Raw genomic sequence first — 21,318 nt, forward strand, 5'->3', positions numbered from 1 at the left:
CAGGGGAGAGCCTTATCGTGGTGGAGCTCCATATGGCATGGAGGATAACATAATTTTGAACAAACTTCTGGCGCGTGCATAATTATTACTCGTATTTCTGATTGACAGACAAACGAAGTACAAGCGATACCCGTAGGTAGACGTAGCCATGAAGTTTTCCCCCCATTAGCATTTCCACAGGCCATGCCACACATGCCACATATGGCAGGCAGGCAGGCAGGCAGGCAACAAGACAATAGAGGAACCTCTCCGGCTCTGGCTGTGGCTGTGGCTGTGGCTCTGCCTACGGGACATACGACGTTTTTTTTTGTGTCTATGTTTTTATACGACTTTTTCGTAGGCGTAACATGTGTGTGGCATAAACAAAGATACAACAAAATGCACAGACAGACGACACACAAAAGGCGGCAGTATCAGCCGATATATGCCCATACACATACACATACACACATACACATATATCTATGCATATATCTATGTATATACTCGTATTCTACGGATATGTAAGGTCGCCCGTCGAAAGGAAGGAAAGGCGTGAAACTGTTGATAGTCTATTGCACTTTTTTCCCCACCACTCTCTCCCCCTCTCTCCCCCCCACCCACCTCTCTGTCGCTCTATCGCTTTTCTGTTGTTTTATTTTTACGGCCATGCAATAAAAATATTTACGATGCCATAGAGCGCCAAATATGTATGTTGGGGGGCTGGAGTATGGGAATCAGTTCTAACTAACGGTATGCGGCAGGGGCAGAGTTAGAGAGTTAATAAAATGTTGCACACACTTGTAAACAGAGAATTTCCAAGCTGCAAAGTGGCTGCAAGGGGGGAGGGGGGGAATTTATTTGATTTGCATTTTCCAAGAGGCGAACAAAATCAATTTAAAATTTAACAATAAAATGGGAAGGGGAATGGGGAATGGCGGGGGGGTTGGAGATAGACACCTCAGGAAACTGTAAACCAAAAAGGATTGATAACTCTTCTGGAATAGGCAGGCGAATCGAGGCACACGGGACTCAACATTAAGATATCCGCTACGCGGTCTCTGATCGGGAATATCTGCATCTGTCGAGTGTTTCTGGGCCGCAGGAATCCTCCAAATATATCCACCCATTGACCACACATCTGGGAGCCCTAGCATCTACTCCAAATGATCTGTTAAGGAATGCCTTTGAGCTAATTCCCTAAATTGCTGGACTGGTCATAAGGCGGATTTCTCTCAACCCAAAAGATGACCAACAAATGGCAGAGACGTGCCCGCCAGAAAATCAAGAGATCTCCCAAGAGAAACAGAGACAGAGAGAGAGGAATGGAGTGGAGTGGCAGAGGAAGTGGAAACCAATGAACTCTTGGTATGCGCCGCAGATGAATTCTCCATTCGGAGCATCGAAGCAGACGCTTTTCAAAATAGCTTCCGAGGGCAGCAGACACGGCCCACACATTTTCCCCCCATCGCTTGTTCCCACCCCACGGATACGTGGATACATGGATACATGGATACAGGGATACAGGGATCCCTCCCTCCTATTCTAAAGTGCAGGCGGCTGCAATCAACGCACTTGTTCCTGTTTTTCTTTCGTTTTTCCCGCTGCTGATGTGGCAGGTTGCAGCAGGTCTGGCCGAGGGGCGGGGCGGGGCAGGGCGTACTCTCGCGGTGCTGATTTTCTTGTTATTGTTGTAAACTATTTATGCATTTCGAAGTTTATTTGAAACTTGAACGGCAACAGGAGCGGTGGCACCACCACCAGCACCAGCACCAGCGGCGGCGGCGGCGGAGGCAACACGCACCATTCCCTCCGCGGCATTTCGAATGTTGTTCGAGATTCTTATTCCCATTTCCATTCTTGTGTGCCCCTGCCTCGTGCCCCGTGCCCCGAGCCCCGAGCCCCGTGCCTCTCCTGTTTGTTGATTTTATGAACTGTTTTTCTTGCTTCACTTGCTCTCGCCCTGTCTCCCTCTCTCTCCCTCTGTCTCTCAGTCGGGGGGCTGCAATTGCCGCTGGTGCTGCCCTCCGGCCACATATGGTCACCTTAATTTACCGTGCAACACACACACACACACACACACACACAGCAGAGAGGGAGGAGGGTGTGGTGCCTGAAATAATTTATGCCTTTTTCCTCGAGTTTTGGTTTATTTTTTCAAGCGCATTTCAACAGATCCAGCAATCAGCGTGTTGTTCGCTGTTCGGGCAGGAAGCCGGCACCAAGGGATGCTTTTGCTGCTGCTTTTCGATTGTGTGTTGGCTGATGTTCCACCACAGCCCGCCCCCACCAGCCCCATCCCCCAAGCAACCCCTTCTCCCCCACTCAACGGGTGGTGGCGTTGCCCGCCTGAAGGTGCGTTTGGTGCGTGCCTCAAACGCCTGCCTGCCACATCTTCTGGGCTGTATGTGGATCCCTTTTGTTGTTTACACTGACGCCGACCGTCGACCGCCGACCATTCCTCCAGACGTGCCACAAAAGTTGGATAACCGAATCGAAGGTGGAAAACGATTTCGAAACAATCTCCAGTACAGTTTTGTGCCCTTTCCCTGGAGATTATCCTTTGGTTAGTTTTTTGGCCACCATTCTTGATGCCTTATTCCAAGGGAAGAAGGAAAGATATCCATATGTGCAATCAATCAATCATTTTTTTCCGATTCCTCTTTGGGAATCGTATCATGGCCTCCCAACTAATCGATCTTTAATTTTTCCTCTGAGTTTTCCCAAACAATTTCATTAAAATTAATCTCCACTCCCCAGCCCAATGGAATCCATGCAACACTCGCATTTCTAATGAACTATGCCCCCCCCCCCCCCATGCTCCTCCCATATGCCCCCATCTTTCGCTTCTATAAACAAGAGAAAATATGAAAATATCTTTAGAACATTGATTGACTGCTCGACATGATCGGACGTGATTGTGATCGGCTAACAAGAGCGAGGGAGAGGGAAGGCAAGGAATAGAGAAGAAGAAAAGGTTGTGGGAAGAGGAGGGAGAGCAGAAGGAGGGGTAGTGCTCGAGCCTACAATTATAATTCAATTAACAGTTGAATTCTCTTTCTCAATTCTCTTTCACCCTCACGTTCTCCCCTCCTCCTGCTGCACAGACAACGAGCGCCACATGCTGGGCGAAGACGGAAGGTAGGAGCGGGTGCGGGGGTGGGGGAGGGCTTGGTGTAGAAGGGTTATGCCCAAGTATATTCTTGTATTCAATGCATGTTCTGGTCTGGCATATTTAATTAGTTATTTTGTATTTGTAATTCTCAACAGAAAAGTAATGTAAACAACAACAACAACAGAAACAACAGAAAAGCCCAAGAAGCGACACGAACGAAGAAATGTCTGACGAATGACGACGATGTGGATGTGGATGTCGATGCCTCTGCCGCTGCCGCTGCCGCTGCTGCCGATGATGATGTGTTATTTCTATGCGAATACGAACACGAATACGAACACCAATACGTTTACGAGTGCATGCTTGCGCTTGTCCATCTGGCAGCCGAATCGAAACGAAACGATTCGAACGGAGCAGAGCGGAGCGGAGTGGAGTGGCGGGCGCGTCGTGTATTTATGGAAATATTTTCATGTTTTAATTGCGGAGAACATTTTGAAATGTCTCCCCGCATAACAAATGAGCCGCAAATAAAATAAATATTTAACAAAAGGAAAGAAATCAACAGCGGTGAGGGAGGGGAGAGAAAAAGACACTCGAGACTCGAGAGAAGGATACTATTTTGCATTAAAGCTGGCCATGGCCAAGGGAAAATTCTGAAATATGAGAGAATGATGGATGGGCAGAAGGAGGAGGCGATGGAGGAGCGGAAGAGCGGAGCAGAACTTGGCAACTCAACTGCCGGCAGAAAAGCAGAAAGAAGTCAACAGCTCGTTAGCGTTAAAGTGTGCAAAAGATATGCCCAAAGAAATCATCACAGTTCTCTCTTTCTCTCTCTGTCTCTTATTCTCTGCTGCCATTCTCTCGCTCAAAAGGGTAAACCAACAATGGGGCAACAAGTCGCGTCGTCGTCTGAAGAGATGCATCGCCCACGGCAGCCAAAAAAAAAAAAAAACCCAAGTCCCGAGACACAGCACCCCGCCGGCTGCACTGAGCGAAAAAGTATATACGAACCAATTCGAATTAATTTAAAGCCTACAAGAACTTGGCAAATATTCATTCTTTTCTCACAGTGTAGCCAGGAGATGCTGCCGTTGTTGAAGTGCAAAATTGGCGTTGAAAAGTAACTGCCGACAACAACCGCAGCCGCAGTCGCAGACGACGAGGACGAGGGCGAGGACGAGGTAGATGATGATGATGTGCCTCTCTGTGCCTGATGCCTGGCCTCTGTTGTGGGAAACTGAATGCTGAACACTCTGGACTGCTGGACTCCCGAACTCTCCTTCTCTCCCCGCTCTCCTTGAAGCAAGGAATCTTTTGCCTGGTCAATTGCACCAGGCACAGGGTCACAGAGAGCGAGCGAGAGAGAGAGGCTAAGGAGGCAGCTCTGCTCTGGCATTTTTCTCTCCATTGTGCGGCAAACTAAGCGCAATGAAGTAGCCAAGGGGCAAAGTGTTAAGTCTCGACGGCGAGGGGACAGGGCTGGGCGGCAGCGGGAAGGTACCCGCTTGCCACTAAGGTCAAGTGTCTTCTGTTGCCTTATTTATATTTGCGTCTACACAGAAGACGTCTTAAGGAACAGACAAGAAAAAGATGTTGAGATGGCTTCTGGGGGCCAAGGACATATCGACTGGAACATTTTAATGGGGATCTTTCATCTACAAAGAGGAAAATCTGCCCCATTCTATAGGGGTCTTCTACCGCTTGCCAAAGTTCTCCACTTACCATTTTTTCCATTCCGTTGGGTATTTTCTATTGGCTGCTCCTCTCCGGTAGATCTTCTGCTGTTCTCGTTTCACGTTCACGGAAATCACCTCTGGGTAGCCTGTAATGGGAGCAAACGAGAGATCTGATAAGTTATCTGCTATATGGCGAATATCTTGGGTAAATTTTTACGGGCCAGAGACATAAAGCTTCCATAAATGCGAAATCCCTAACCATCCACGCCACTCCAATTCCCTCCATTCTCCTTCCCTCCTTTGTTTATTGCCAAAAGTGGCTCGTAAAAGAAATGTTTATAAATTTTGGTATAATTAGAAAATATTAAAACCACAAAATAACTTAATTATGCAATGGGCGGAGGAGGGAGATTTATGGCCAGGCGACCAGCGACACACAGTCTGTCCGAAAAGGAATGCGCGCCTTCCACCCGCCCCCCACCCAAAAAGGGCCCCAAAAAGAGTTGCCGCCCCCCATGCTCCGTCCTCCCATCCAGCAACCAGGAAAATATGTTAATATTTGGACAATAAATATCTTTTGGGCCACGGCGGCGGCGTCGGCGGGCAAAGAACAATTGGAGTTGTGTCTCTGGCGGACTTCAAACGCGGAAAAGCGAAAGAAAAACAGCAGCAGAAGAGGGAAATGCAAACAGGAAAGGAGAGCGCGCGAAGGCGGTGCCAGAGCGGATGGGCCGGAGCATGGGTCCTAGGCAAAAGTGGTCTACTTTAATCACGCCACGGGATTAAGGGGCCCCCGTCCGACACGCTGCCGCTTCTGCCGCTGCCGAAGAGATGATGAAGAAGTTGCGTGTGTGCACAGAAAAGGGCGAATGTGGGGGACCGATGGGACGGGGGGGAAGCTCGCTTACAATTTAATTAACTTTTTTCCCGTCCCCCTCCTGCTACTACCCGCCCTTGTTCTTTTTTTTTTTATTTCTTATTAAAGAACGCGACTCGAACGTTGTTTGTCTTAACGGCACTCTTTGTATAGAAGTATTTGTTGTGCGTCTGTGCATATGTACATACATGTGTGTGTGTGTGTAATGCAGGTTTAATCAGCCAGCGACAAAACAACACAAGAGGGAGAGAGCATGGAGAGTGGGAGAGCAGGCAAGCAGGAGCGTAGGAGTAGACGAATAGGTGATCGGGAGAGTACGCATTGGAGAGCAGGAGAGCAGGAGCGTAGGAAAGCAGGAGCGTAGGAGAGCAGGAGCGTAGGAGTAGACGAATAGGTGATCGGGAGAGTACGCATTTGTGAGCAGGAGAGCAGGAGTAGTCGAGTAGGTGATCGGGAGAGCACGCATTGGAGAGTGGGAGAGCAGACCCTTTTCGCTTGCCGCCTCAAGAGATTTGCCTAACAAAACCTTGCCCTGCTCTCTCTCTCCCACCCGGCAATGCCACAATGCAGTCGCTCTGTGTGTTTGTGCTTTGCCGCCTTTGATTTGGTTCTGCTCCCCAGCCCCCAGGCCCCCAGCCGCCGGCTCACAATTTGCCGCAGGTGTAATCTCTGGTGTAACCAATTGCAGATAAAGTTAAGCAAACGACAGCAAAATGACAATTTTTTAATTATGGAACGCTCCGCCCTGTCTCTGTCTCCGTCTTTCTCTGTATCTCCCCTAATGTGAGATATGGAGGAGGGATATGATGGAGATTATTGCGAAAATTGTGTGCAAGAGATACTTGTTTGCTTTTCTGGTGTTGTTGTTGTTGTTGTTGTTGTTGGGGAATAGATAGTACTTAGACAGTAATTGATTTCTCTTTAAGAAGATTGGAGCGCAACTTTTGTGCTTTTGTGTTGGGAAATTTCTGTGGAAGAAACCTTGAAATGTTTTTCTGTTTTTTTTTTTTGTTTCATTATAAAGATACTATTTATCCATTTGCGCCAAAAATCATTATGATTGGAGGCCGAAAAGATTGTTTTCTACTTGTACGAAAGATGATCACATCTGGGGGGGTTCCATGAAATATTATCATTCAAATAAATCATTTGGGGGATATAAATCATACTTTTTATCAAATTTTAAGCAAGTATCTGTTGTTTGCTTTTCATTAGAAACATTGAAAGACAATTCTTGGGGGGGGTCTGGAGGGGATCATGTGTAAGTTTGTATTCTATTCCCTAAACAAAGAACATAATTCCGAGAACAAGAAACCCAATTTGAATTCGAATTCGAATCCAAAGTTATTTCAATAGAAATCTGAGGCAAGAACCTGCTTGGAGATTGAGAGAGATGGAGAGACTGAGATTGGGAATCGTTTTGGGGGGGTTCCAATTAAATGGAAGAGATTCTCTGGGATGCGCGAATGACTGAAATTTGTAGGCCAATTAATTAAGCGCATAATTTATGGCAAAATATAGTCTGCTCCTCCTTTCTCCTTGGCTTTTCTCACAATTTAAGCGATCAATAAAGAGACGAGGGGGACAGAGGGGGGAGCAGAGAGCAACGGAACCTATCAGTTTCTCAAAATGTTTAATTTATGACATTGCAAAAAGGCAACAAAATTTATGATCAAGCATTTAAATGCCCAACACGACGACCAGCGACGACGAGCGACGACGAGCGACGACGAGCGACGGCCGGAGACAATGAATATGTATTGTATCTGTATCTTTTTTTTTTGTTTTTTGAAAATTGAAATTCCAATGAATCTCAAGGAGCCTGAACAGCCTCCGCCCCGCCATGCACTGCAATGCCCTGCCCCGTGTGGTGTACCCTTCCTTCCTTCGTTCTCTCTAGAGAAAAACAAATATCGTCGTCGAGTCGCGTCGTGGCTGTTGCTGTTGCTGTTGCAGGAAGCAGACCTTAAACAAACAGAAATTAATTATGTTTCGATGCCGAGGAGGAGAGACACGGACGTACCCAAAAAAAAAAAAAAAAAGAAGATACAGCCGAAGAGAGCCGAGCCCAACAAAAAGATACAAAAACAGAGAGCGAGGGAGCGAGAGAGGGAGAGGGCGAGCAAATAACCTGATGCTTGAAATGCTGAAAATAAAAATTATTTTTCTTCAGGAGTTGCTGTTGCTGTTGCTGTTGCTCTTCTGTTTATAAGAATAATACGAGTGTAGTACGAGTTAATGTTGTTGTTTGTTTTAACGCGAGGCCGAGGGAAGACGCTTCCTTTTCCAAAACGAAAGAGAAAGAGAAAGAGTAACATGTGCATCCCAGAGATGCGTATCTGCTAGAACGATTTCGGTTCGGTTTCTATTCTATTTTTGGGTATAATTTCAATTAATTTTGCCTGCCTCTAAACAAAGTTGCATCTGTGTGCTGCATCTTCCACAAAAACATTTATGAGTAATATTGCATGCTCGATTGCAGTCTGTCTCAAGGGAGGGGGAACCGTAGAAGATGCTTTTTAATTAGCTTGACATTTATTTTGTGCCTGCCTTTCGGTTGGAGTCCTCTTCTGTGGCTTTCTGTCTGTCTGTTCTTTTTTTTTTTTGTAGGGTTAAACAGCGCGTAGATTGATATCTTCAAGTTCATTAGAGCTGCAGCGTTGCTTTAATTGGAAATATGCAGAGAGAGAGAGAGAGAGAGAGAGAGAGAGAGAGGGTCGTGCCACACTTGGGTGAGAATTAATGATGCCTGGGGCCATCACAGCCGTAGTCCCAGACGCAGTATCCCCCAGATCTGAATTCTGTTTAAAACTTGGCCATTTTTGTACACCACGCCACATCTCTCCATCTCTCCATCTCTTTGGCTTTTTCTTTTTCTTTCATTTCTTTCGCTCTCCGTCCTGTTTATCTTTGGTCTTTTGTTAACTGATTTCAAGGGAAGCTGCAAAAATTAATTAACTGCCTTCTGTATAAGGATTTCATTTACTTTCAAATAAGTTTCATTTTGGTTAAATCATGGACATATCCCCCAAAAAGGAGAAACCATAGAGCTTTGCGAGGAGCAACAGCAACTCTTCTCCTCCACAAAATATGGGAAAAGGAAAAGGTTTTCAATTCGAATTCCATCTCAAATTCCATCGATTTTCCTGCTCTTCCGAGACTAATTTCCATTTAGATTTTTCACTTATTTTCCATCTCTGTGGAGCCCGCATATGTCTCTTGTTAATTTTCCCCTTTTCCCTTTGGTGCGGGGTTGGGGGATGCATAACAAACAAAATTAACACCTAGTCGCTACATTTCCAGCTAAAAACAACAACCCACACACGTATCCCATGTGGCAGATGTCCCCCCACTCCCCCCACACTTACACACACACACACACACAGTGTTGCCCATAAGTCAGATTCCACTAACAAGGTGTCGTCTTGCTAAATGAATTTGTCTCGACAATTTCGAACAAAAAAAAAAAAGAGAAGAAAAACGAACCTGAGATGCCATAAATATTCTCGATGTACTCGTATTTGTATCTGTATCTGCATCATGTATTGGTTTACTTGTATCTGTATCTAGAACAAGACACTTTTGGTTTTATTTCTGGGGAAATCCATCCAAAGATACTCCAAGATACTCCACTGAAAACGATTCGCGAATGGCTTTCGATGCCAATGCTGTGGGGAAACCAATTAATGGGTATTCGGGTGCCCAAACCTTTTGACTGGGTTCTTTGCCGGTTGAAAATTGCCCAATAAAAACAAGGGACAGAGATACAGATACGCATGGTATAATGTATCTGTGCTAGGTGGCTTTTTAGGTGTATCTCTCTCCCTCCCTCTCCCTCTCTCTCTCGTCTACTATTACCGTAATTTTCTACTTGATTTCTGACGCTCATAAATCATCATCAGTTCTACCTCTAGATAGCGTCAGGCGTCGCAGTCGCCGTCGCCGTCTCCGTCGTTTGCCTTTGTCATTTTCTCGTGTTGTTTTTGTTCGAGGTAGTCGTCGATTTTTTGTTGTTTTTTTTGTTTTTTGTTTAGTCGCTGCTGCGTTTGTTGATTTTTATTATGGAATTTATCTACAGCGACACCATACATTTAGCGACACAGTTAGCGGAGGCAGCAACAAGTTTGAAACTTTTTGTTTGATGTATCTGCCAGATACGATACGAATGCCAGTGAAAAATTGATAGCCTGCCTGCCTGCCTGCCTGCCCGCCTGTCTGACTAACCAACAAAACTATGCATAATAAATGCTTCTTTGGCTGAAAGTTTATTGAAAAATTATAAAAGATAAATCGCTTGAAGATCGCTTGATTTTTGATTGCGTTTTGGGGGAAAAAAAAACTACAGATACAAGTAAGCTGCCATTAAAAGGCAATTTCTTGATGAATTGTTGGCCAAAGACAAATGCCAAAAAGATCTAAGGGCCAGAGCCGCAAGATTTGGCCAAATATGTACAAGCGCGAGAGAGAGAGAAAGAGAGAGAGAGAGAGAGAGGGAGAGAGAGAGAGGCGTCTGCTGTTGGCTAATTGCCGGGCCAATTCCAATGAGCCATGTGTGGTTGGTGCGGTGGTGCCCCGTGGGTATCTAGCGGGTTCATAAATAATCAAAAAAAAAAAAACACACACACACACACGAAAACAAAAACCTAATAGCCGGCAAACAAAATATTCAAAACAAACATGGCCCAAAGAAAGCGGAGCGAAGACGGCAACGAAGAAGAAGCTTATGGATGATCCAATGGGCAATCATGTCAAATTGATTTGAACGAAAGAGAGAGAGAAAGAACAGAAGGAAAGAGAGAGCAGCAGCAGGAGGGGAAAATTGAAGGAGCTGCAAAATAAATCAAACAAAAAACGAAGGAGAGAAACTCCTCTTTTTCAGTTAGCAGCACACACAGATACACACACACACACACACACATACACACAGACACATAGATAGTGGACGAGTACGAGCTGTTTGATGAATTGCAGCACGGGGTAACAGTTGACTCTTGTTGGCCAGTTTGATGAACGACTTGGCCGCTTCGCGCTGCTGCTTCCTCCAAGACCTGCGGGACCCGTGTCTTCCAGCCATTGACTCGAAAAAATTAATCAATATGTTGTTGTTGTTGAGAGAGAGAGGAGGAGAGAGAGAAACGTTGTTTTCCTTATAATTAAGAGGGTCGTTTGCTCAGGTGAACCCTCAAATTATTGGATGAAGGAAGGAGTGGCCCGGAGTCAGTGGAGGAGACTCGACAATTGTTGGTTTTATAATTATAACAAGATCGTTGAATGATCATGGGAACAGGGCGCTCCTCCGACTGGAGATGGATGGAGCGGGAAGAGACACCGAAGAAGGACCTCGACCTCGTAAGAAGAATGTCAAGATACAGAGTGTCAAGTGTCCCTCGATGGTCCACCCCAAGCATAATTTCTCCTCCATTAGTATTCCACATTAGCCGCTAAGCTGACAGCTCCATCGGATCCTTCGCATCCATTGGGCCGGGCCAAAAGGAATGTTAAACAGGATACAAAACTGACAGACACTGCCGCCGCAGCGTTGACAAGTCAACTGACGGCTGCAAGTGCCTGACTGACTGACTGACTGACTCACTGGCCAAGTCAAGTGACTGGCCGTGGAGTGAGTGTCAATGCGCTTGTCAATAAATTTTCGCAGCAGCCAAAAACACACAAAAACGCAGCCCACGACGAGATAATCCCCACAATTAAGCCCCAAAGGAGACAAGGCACCCCAAAAAAAAAAAAAAAAGACTTTGACAAGTGGACAACAACAAAAAAAGTCAACGAGGAACTCCCATCCAAGAGGCATCGAAAATTTATAGCCAAAGAAGTGGAATGACAAAAAACCAAACAAAAACATAATTTATGGCCGACTTTTGGGATTCTCCGATTCTCAGCGGGCGAACAGGTAGCCCAAGGAACGTTTTTCAGTAAAATGATCACCTGTTCGAAAGAGCAAGAGAGATAGAGGTAGAGAGAGAGAGAGAGAGAGAGAGCAGGATACAGCCCTGTCAAAGGCCAGAAAGAGAGAGGCCCGCCTTAAAGCTGCGGGAGGTCAGAGTGGTGCACAGTGGCACGCACAGGACGTGGCAGGAAATCGCCTCGTAAAGTACTCCCATTTCGACTGGTTGGGCACCACTGTGCGGCAGCAGCAGGCAGCAGGCAACAGGCAACAAGACCCAAGAGTCTTGCCTCTTTGAGTGTCGCCCCAGCAGGCGGCCCCCGTCCCGAGGAGTCGCTTGTGCCTGTGTGCGCTGTTGTGTGACAAAGCGCAATATTTCGAATTTTCGAATTGCAAAAAGTGCGGGCCAGGCCGGGCCAGAAGGCACCACATGATGTCCATGTTGCTGCTGTTGCAGTCAAGAGAAAGAAAGATTCCAATCCCCGTCCCCGTCCGCGACCCCCGACCCTCTCTCCTTCGCTCTATAATATGTAAATTGATATTTTTGCTGGCACTCTGGTGTCTGGTCTGGTCTGGGCCCTGTTTGCTGTTCTGGCAACACCTTTGGCTACTTCCTTTCGAATGGCAGGCCGGGCCAGCAATAACCTTGAGAAAGCGTCTGAAAAATTAATGAAATCATTTCGTCTCAACGATCCTCGTTGCCGCCGCCTCCACTTCGCCGTCGGATTCATGCGAAAACTCAATGGCCAGAGGAGCAATAAAAATGAAATGAAATAAAATATTTAACGACACATTTTGTGGCTCGATCGATGAAGAAGAAACCTGTACCGGCGGGAAGGTGTCGCGTTACGCATAATTTATGGCCACAGAAGAGCCATAAGTTTCCAATGCAAGAGAAAAACTATCTACAAAGATCTCCCTCTCTCCCTCTCCCTCTCTCTGTCTCTCTTCGTAGTCTGCGACATGAGACGATCGACATGCAATGGCTTATCTTGATTAAAGATTAAAGACCAGAAAGATAGAGAGTGGTAGAGAGGGTACAGAGGTAGAGGGGAAGAGAGAAACGGAGACTGTTTCCAGGTAAAGCCAGAGACAGGGACAGCACCTGCAATGCCCGCTCTCCCCCCTCCCATCGATTGGTAGTCTTCTGGTAGTCGTTGCGCGCTGCCTCGGCAGCCGAAAAAAAAACTTTGACAACAAATAATGAAATAATGTACGGCCACCAGTCCCCCCCACGCCGCCCCCTACCCCCTCAGACACCCTCGCGCTGCCACCATCAGTTTTGCAGATAAGATTCCCTCCAGTTAGTGCTTCTCTATTCGTTTGACGGCAATATTGATTCGAATTCGAATGAAATCAACGAAAATTGTCGAAAACGAAATACAGCCGCAATTTTTTGTTGTTGAGTAAACAAAGAGCAAGAGAGAGAGAGAGAGGGAGAGAGAACGAACCAGAGATAAGGTGCGCAAGCCAAACGGCAAGCAGAAGAGGGTGCAAGGGAGGCAGCAAAACAGTAGGAATCGGTGTAAAAAGTAACTGTTGTGCTTTGTCTGGGTAATGCCCATGTTGATTGTTGCTCAAATTCCAAAAGAGAAGATCTATTTTTCAATGGAATCTGCTTTAAAAGATCATTAATGATGTTCGGAGAGGAAAGAGTTACCCCCGAAATAGTGAGAAACTTCTCCACCGATCTGCTGGAAATGAGTTTTCCTTCTCAGATATATAGTGGATGGTCTCCAGTTCAAGGAAGCAAGGGAAATATGTTTCTTATAAGAGATGATCTGGGAAGCGAGCTGTTCATCCAAAAAGACGACATCTTTCACAATAATTTTCACTTTCCAATGACCACTTTGACTGACTGACACATCCCATTAAACGGATCGCTTCGGTTCGGTTCGGTTTAGATCTTTCTGACTGGCAGTGTAATGAAATCTTCCAGAGCACCTCTCTCATAGAAAGGGGTAAGACACGTACCTGAGATGCTGAGACGGTAATCCCCGAATGGAGAGGAAAAAACAAACTCTTGCTGCTTCTGCGGTAATTAAAAACCGCCGTGCGTCTTGTCAGAGTTAATCCAATTTCACGTTGGCTTTACATCAAAATACACACGTACACACACACACACACACGCGAGCGTTCTCATAGATACTTTATGCACGCCGTGGGGTGGGCGGTGGGGGGGTGGCTGGATACTTTTTGCTTTTTGTCTTGCAAGTAATTTTTACTTTATTTTTCGGACAGATTTTTTAATTAACATTTCGTGTTGCGCGAAAATGTTGTCGCCGCTATCTGAGGAGTGCGGTGCGGTGGGGTGGTTTACCGGGTTGGCTGGGGGCGCCAGCAAATCCAATTTTGTTTTCAGTTGACGCCTGTCGTCAGCCCCATCGATCAGAGATCGGCTCCAAAACCAGAGGCGGCAGATCTCGTTTCTTTATAACAATTTTCAACACACATTCTCACATGGCCCAAAAAAAAAAAGGCACAATTTGTATTTTCATAACTCGTTTTTGTTGTTGTTGTTGTTGTTTTGTTTAGTATTTCTCGTATTTTCGTATTGTCGCGAACGCGAGGACGCCACTGGGCTGGTGTTGGGTTTGGTGGCTGTTTTTTATGAAACTTCTTTTATATCTCTACGACTGCTATTGTTATTCTGTTAAAATTGTACGACAATGGGGCATGGTGCGCACACACAAAAAAAAAAACAGAAGATGTCACAGATAGCACTGGCGTTTACCGTTGCTTATTTTGTACTTTCATTATTGATTAATTGAAGTTTGAAAGGTGTAATTAAGGTTCCTCCACACACAAATCGCGCAATTGTCCAACGCAACGAAAAGACCGAGTCCAAGCACAAGAAAACCGTCCGCCGACAAGCCACCGTTCGCTGCGATCGTTGAAAAGAGAATGAGAGCGAGCGTCAACAGAGCACCAGAGCAGAGCCGAGCCGAGCACAGGCAGAGAACAAGCAGACGAGAGAGCGGGTGAGCGGGCGAGCGTGTGTGTCGGGGAGAGTGCGAGCGAGCGCAAGCAGTCAGACCGGAGAGAGCCCAGGCATACACTCGCATAGAGTATTACGGTTTTGATTAGATGTTTGCCATGGAGAAAAGGGTATGGAGGGGGGGGCTAGCACAACAATTCAAAGTGCATGAGCAGGGAGCAGATCATGCCAAGGAGAGGGCACATAGAACATTTCCCACATACTAAAAGGGTAGAACAACGATGCTTGGATACACACACAACTTTGCGAGTTAGGGTATCACATGGCAGACCCCAATAAATGGTTTACTTTCCTGTAGGCTGCAGTTTTCGCTCTCTTTCCTCAATTGCTTTTTCATAAGTCAATAAATCTGGCAAAAGAAAATTGATACCCTGTATACTGAGAGTCACATGGGTGGCTGCTGGTAAAAGTTTCTCCCATTAGCCCACACACACACCACACAACCTTCCTTCCGCTGTGAAACTTGCACTTTCTCAACCCACCCCCAAACGGGGGAACAAAAATAATGTCAGCCGTGCCTGAGGCATTTTCCTTGGGTGACAAATCTCTGACTAGATTGACAGCTCTCCGCTCCGCTCCGGACCGCTCCGCGGCCTGCGCTACCGTTTCCCTCCCAATTGCACATGTGCTGCGTTTCGCATGAACCCACCCCCCCTTCAGACTGCTACCCATCCTTTCCATCCACTGGCTGCTGCCTCCGCCGTGGCATCTGTTGTTGTCTGGCATATTTTCAGGTTTATTCACTCTCTCTCTGGCACTCTCTCTCTCTCGCTGGCTGGATATGATTTCTCCACCCGAGGAAGGAAGGAAGGACGGAAGGAGTGCCAGCAAGCACCCTGCTGACATTCTGCAAGTTCTTTGCGACAATCCGTACAGGGTGCCGCATCTGCTTCTGCCACTCCCCCCCGTCCTCTCTCCCTCATTAGGCATTACATGTGTACGGAGGAGGGGAGGGAGGGAGGCCTATCAGTGCATGACAATCACAGGAACTAGCGCAAACAGCGCTTTAATTGCAAGCCCTTCCTGTCCTGTCCGTCCTGTCCTGTGCAACGCTTCCATGCTCTTCGCGCTAATGAGCGCACGTTCCAATTGCTAGCAGCGCGCTCTCTCTCTTCTTGTCCTCTCTCTCTCTTGGGCTCTCTCTCTCTCTCACAACTGGTTTTCTGGTTTTTATCTGCTAAGGGTCTTGTTAAAAGTAATTCGTAACACGTTGTTACCAGATAACGCCGTCCCCGGACCGGCACCGAACCACGAGCCGCCAGAAGAGAGGCTCCCCTAACGAGTCGTCGCGTCTGCGCTCTTCTCTCGGCCGCCCTTCTTCTTCCTCTGCCGCCACTGCTGCTTCTGCTGCTGCTGCTTCTCCTCCTTTATTCTTCTGGCTTGTTAGCGTCATCGTTCGCTTGCTAAAAGAGCGATAAAAAGGCAACAGGACGGAAGGGGAGGAGGGGGAGTAGCAGAGGAGACCCAAGGCAGGTTTTAGAGCGAGAGATCGCTTGCAGTCCAGGCTCACGTTTTGACTTTTGGCTTCGCCTCTGCGCGGCGGCGCGGCGCAGCGCGGCGCTGATGCGGTTCAATACACCCTGTTCTTTAGCTGCAGGGTGCCCCGCTGAAGATTTCTCCGTCCGCCTGCCCCTGCCTCTGGTGCCACCTCCTCTCCACTCCTCTCGTGGCGAGCCGGTTCTGGCCTCCTCTTCATACCACACGACCACATGTGGCGGGCTGTATGAGTGATTTTGCCTAGTTAGGAGAGGTGGAGGCTTCCAGGTATGCCAAAACAGAGGTGGAGGCAGAACAAGAGGGAGAGGGAGAGCAAAAAAATCTCATGTTTATATGCATTTCGCGGAGAAGAGGAAGCACCAGTCAGATCCACCATCAACTATAAACAAGCGAGAGAGAGAGAGAGGGAGAGAGGGAGATAGGGAGGAGGGGCTGCATATCATGGGTATGAAGCTTGGGGATACCCTTGCAGATTGATATTTTCTATGAAATATGCCACTGGGTCCCGCGAATGCAAAAACAAAATATCAGAATATCCGATTCAGATCATATTTGTGCAGACTATGACTACCCCATGAATCTCTAGCCATAAGCCCTCATGATATAGTGAGTAATCTGAGAATAGTACTTACACAGTAAGATACTCAAAGGTCCATCTCTGCTTGGCAGACATCTAGTGCAAGTAGAATAACCCTCTGAAAAAGGGTATATGCTCGTACCAGCAACAAGCAAATCGTGCGCCTGGGCCGCTAATGAACTTACAATGCACGGCTTGTTCAGGCTCCAAAAAGAGGGAGAAGTTCCCCAGCAAAAAGTAGGATGGCTAAAAGCTTAGAGGAGGAGTGGGAGTGGGAGTGGGTGGGTGATGAAGACAAAGACGAAGACGAAGAAGGATCGCTGAGAGCTTAGACAGAGACGGAGAGAGAAACACACACACACACACACACACACACTGGGAAAGAGACCCCCGATTAGAGTTATTTGCAAACTGTGAAACATGAACCCGACCTCGGGAGTCAGTCCCGACTCCCGACTCCCGACTCTCATCTACAGCCCGCAAAGCCGATGATTGACCCACGAAAAAAGTCGTCTCGTTCGTTCGTGCTGCAATCAGCCATTGGCCATCCTCTGCTTTCCTCTTCCTTCCATTCGTTTCCAGCCCTGCCACGATCATGATCAGCAAAACTAACAAGAGGTGTTGCCTCTGTCGTTCGGTTCGTTCCTTCGTTGTGTTGTTGTTATTTCGCTTTCGCAGGCAAAGTATCTGACTGCCCAGGCATCAGTCCGTCATCGTGATTTTCCTGGGTGGTACCTCTCCACCTCCTCCTTCTCGTTGCATGCCTTTTGTCTTTAGGTCTTATACCCTGTAGTGCCAAAGAAGGAAGGTATTTCGACCCTATAAGGTACGTATATCGTATATCTCCATAAGCGACTCCACTCCCTTGAGCAGTCGATGGATGTAGCTGATGTGTCCATGTCTTGGTTAAATGCACTAGATACAGGAATACTTCTTTATGAACGACAGATTTGGATCTTTAAGGGTATCCCAGACTTCGGCCCTCAAAGATAATCTTTGCTTCTTGTATTTTGTTTCTTATTTTTTTTTCGTTTGTCTTGTACTTTGTCGATCGATCGTTGGGGGCTGGGGCCTTTGTTTGTTTCTCGCTTGGCGGCCCCCAGAGGGGAATTTCGCTTTAACTAGACAACCGGTGGCGTTGTTGTCGACTCGACTCCGCTGCACTGCTGCACCCGGCGCTCCGCTCTGTCAATGCCCATTGAAGCCTCATCGCTATGCCATCATCCCATACCATCGCCAGCCATCCCACAGTCAGCGGCAAAACAGCTCACTTCCCTGGAAATGCTCGAAGCAGCGGCAGGCAGCAGCAGGCCCCTGCCATTCGATGTCCAAGTTGAGGTTTTTGGCTCTGGCTTTGGCTTTGGCTTTGGGTTGGGTCCCCGCTCCAGCAACTGACAAATCAATTGGGTCTGAAGGACTCCAACGTTAAGTACAACTTACAAATGAGTGAGGATCCAATTTAAAGCTCATAAATCTTGGCCACAATTGAAACATCATTAATCTTACTGTAAGTGCAACAAAAAACAACAAGAATGCTCCAAAGGGAGGGAGTAGAATTTATAGAGTGTCATATTTGTAGCTAAAGATCACTCTTGGGGTTAATAGGAGTGCATAAAGAATGATTTAAGGACACAAGAAGTTTCACAGGAAAAGTGAAAAGAGAAAGAGCATCCCAACAAATTCCGCAGCTTCAAAGATCCCTACTTTATGGATCCTAAAAAAATTAGAGGATCTTCTTCTTGGAATATAATAATCAATAAAAGATCCCTACTTTATGGATTATAAAATGAATTCCAAATCCAAGAGGGCTACACTTTTATTAGCTATTAAATAATGATCCTTAATTTGTTAGAGCCCCAACTCACATAGCGATATCTATCGTAGAACCTAACCAAGTTCAAGGCTCACAGAAATCCGTATTCCACGCAATCAAAGAGTCTTTTAATTAATGAATTTCCCGCCCAGAGATCATCTAAGATCATCAGCGGAATTGGAATTGGAATCGGAATTGGAATCAAGTAAACATTTCAATTAACGTCGCCAATTCGCGTCGTACGAGCAATGAGTGCTATCTGTCCGCAAGTATAGATCGGCATTCCCTCCATTATACAGCGAGACCATCAATGTCATCGCAATGGGACCACACTCAGAAGCACTAGAATGCCACAATCGCCGCCATCGGGACAGCGGGACAGCGGGAGGGGAAGGTGGGGTGGAGGGTGGAGGGTGTCCGGCGGACCAATTAATGCGCCACTACAAATCTCATTTTCCATAAATAAGCACGATTTATGGCCATCGAAATAAATATTATTACATATTATTATCATTATCGCAAATGAACGAAAAAATAACAGAGAGACAGCGACAGAGAGACAGAGACAGAGAGAGAGAGGAGAAAAACGATTGTCAATCACACGGCATTATTATCAGTCCGAGGGGTAGAGGACGATAGAGGAGCAGAGGGTCGTGGGGGATTGCAGCGCACACGCATGGCATGGCACAAACATCGCTTCGAATCGAACGATCATAATAAACCATTAAAGAAAATTAAGATACAAAAGAGAGAGAGATAGAGAGAGAGAGAGAGAGAGAAGCGAGGAACGTACAAATAATTCACACCAATCCCAAAAGAAAATTATGGTATAGTTAGGGATAGTATAGTATTTCCTCCTCCCGATAACCTCACACGTCAGAGAACCCGAGAACCCGAGACCTCGGTCAGAGGAAGATAACCCGCATAGATATCGGCGCGTAGTGGAACCCAAAAAACAGTAACGGGACTACAATATTGAAATTTATGACCCAACTAAATTGACAGGCCCTGCCTGTGAGAGAGAGAGAGAGAGAGAGAGAGCGAGAGGGAAGCAAGGGTGGGTGTGCACTACCTATATACCATATAGTAAATACTGTATATTTGGGGTTCCATAAACGAAGAGTACTACGATTGCCAGCAGCTACCGCATAATTGAGCTTGTAAATTACGGAAAATATTCGGAATTCGGAATTTGGAATTTGGAGAGCAAAAAGAACAGCCCTATGGGAATCACTTGCCACAGATGTTGCCAGAATCAAAGCGCTCTTGTCCAATTCATTAAGGGCAAAACATTAAACGGACGGACACATGAAGAAACATTCCTCTGAATTTTTCGTTCTCTTTTACTTTGAGGGAAATGAAAAAACTTTGCTAAAATGCAGTACCAGGACTATCGATGAGAGGGGCAGAGAGAGAGAGCCAAAGATTAGAGGGGAAGCACCGAAACCAACTAACCGGAACAATTGCAGTGCGGCAAACAATGTGCAACATGCCAAAGCAGCAGTCAACGGGAAGAACAGAGAGGGGGGGGCGGAGGGACTGGGGCGGGGCGGGCAGACTGGCAAATCGAGCGACAACCAACTGCTTTTTGGGTTGGTTCATGGCTTTGGCTCTTCTGTTGCTCCACTAAACAAAAGTTGAAAGCTAAAAACTTTGTTGGCCCAAACCAAAACTAGTGACAAAACGGGGGCGAATGAGGGCGAGGACGGTGCAGGAACCCGGGTCAGGTCGTGGGGGCCAAATGCAGTTGCTGAAATCAGATAGCAACAATAAGAACAGAGAGAGAGAGAGACCAAAGACCAAGCCAAAAGGAGTTTGGAGCAGCCAGCGGGAGTAAAGTTGGAGTTCTGGATCCACACATCCACGTGGCTCTGGGTGGGGGTGGGGGTGTGGGTGGGGGTGCTTATGTTCGGGGACAGTTTATCGACACATATCGGATCTGTATGACTGTCAAAATCTACAACAGACAAACTTTGACTTGAGAATTTCTTTGTGCCTCTCTGCTTGTGCTTTTCCTCCCAAAACATTAACTCAACTTGTTTGCAGTTCTGCCCCGCCCCCCCCTCCCTACTTTACGCAGAAATATGCACACAAAATTTTGTGTCATTTGTTCACTGGTTTTTTCCTCTTTTTTTTTGGGGGGGGGGGGGGGGGGGGGCACAAAAACTTTTGCTGCAAAGTTTCCAATTTCCATGTGCGTTCGTGTTTGTGGTTACAGTTTTCGGTGGTGTCCGGGAGCACCCGGATTTGATTGCTTTTTCATTGTTTTCGAATGGTTTTTTGAATGTTTCGAGGAGCATGTTCAGTGCGAGAGAATCGATTAAAATCATATTTATGAGGTGACTGCAGGCAGACGGGCGGGGGGGGGGGGCGAAAAATTCCCAGTTGTCGCTAAGAAAAGTCAAAGTTTAATGGCGATTTGATTGGAGATCTATATGTGTGTAGTAGGAGGGTCGAGAAAATTTTTGAAATATTTTAAAGTGTTGAGAATTTAAAGTATTTTTTTGTATTCTAATCTCTGGCTATAGTATATTTATTATTTGAATTATTTCTTATATTTTGTTATATTTATTTCTTGCGGGGTCGAAGGGTCAAACCTATGAATTTCCGCTCTTTATTTTAATCGAAATTTTTTCTTGTTTTTTATTCTTTGATTCTCTCGATTTGCATTTGCATTTTCCTTAAATTTAGTTTCCCCAATGGAAATTTGCATAGTATTCAAAGGAAAACCTTCGGGTTGAATGCATTCCCCTCCCCCTCCCCCCCACCCCGTTTCTTTCTTCGGCCAGGTGGCCTTCCGACAGCCATACAAACTGACTTAACACCTTCATGGGCCACTCGCCTGAAACCGATGTCAAATGGAGACAAGCCAAATATGCACTTT

At 46.5% G+C, this 21,318-nt stretch overlaps 1 protein-coding gene across 1 annotated transcript in view; it reads right to left on the reverse strand.

Annotated features, from left to right (window-relative positions):
* The window catches only part of LOC108165425, a 105,904-nt gene that overhangs the window by 10,865 nt on the left and 73,721 nt on the right, over positions 1 to 21,318 (reverse strand). The window contains exon 6 of the mRNA XM_017301463.1: positions 4,817 to 4,916. Within this exon, the coding sequence (XP_017156952.1) occupies positions 4,817 to 4,916 (100 nt within the window). The remainder of the gene's footprint in view (positions 1 to 4,816; positions 4,917 to 21,318) is intronic.

The sequence above is a fragment of the Drosophila miranda genome, chromosome XR, assembly GCF_003369915.1.
Source record: "Drosophila miranda strain MSH22 chromosome XR, D.miranda_PacBio2.1, whole genome shotgun sequence".
Taxonomy (NCBI): Eukaryota; Metazoa; Arthropoda; class Insecta; order Diptera; family Drosophilidae; genus Drosophila; species Drosophila miranda.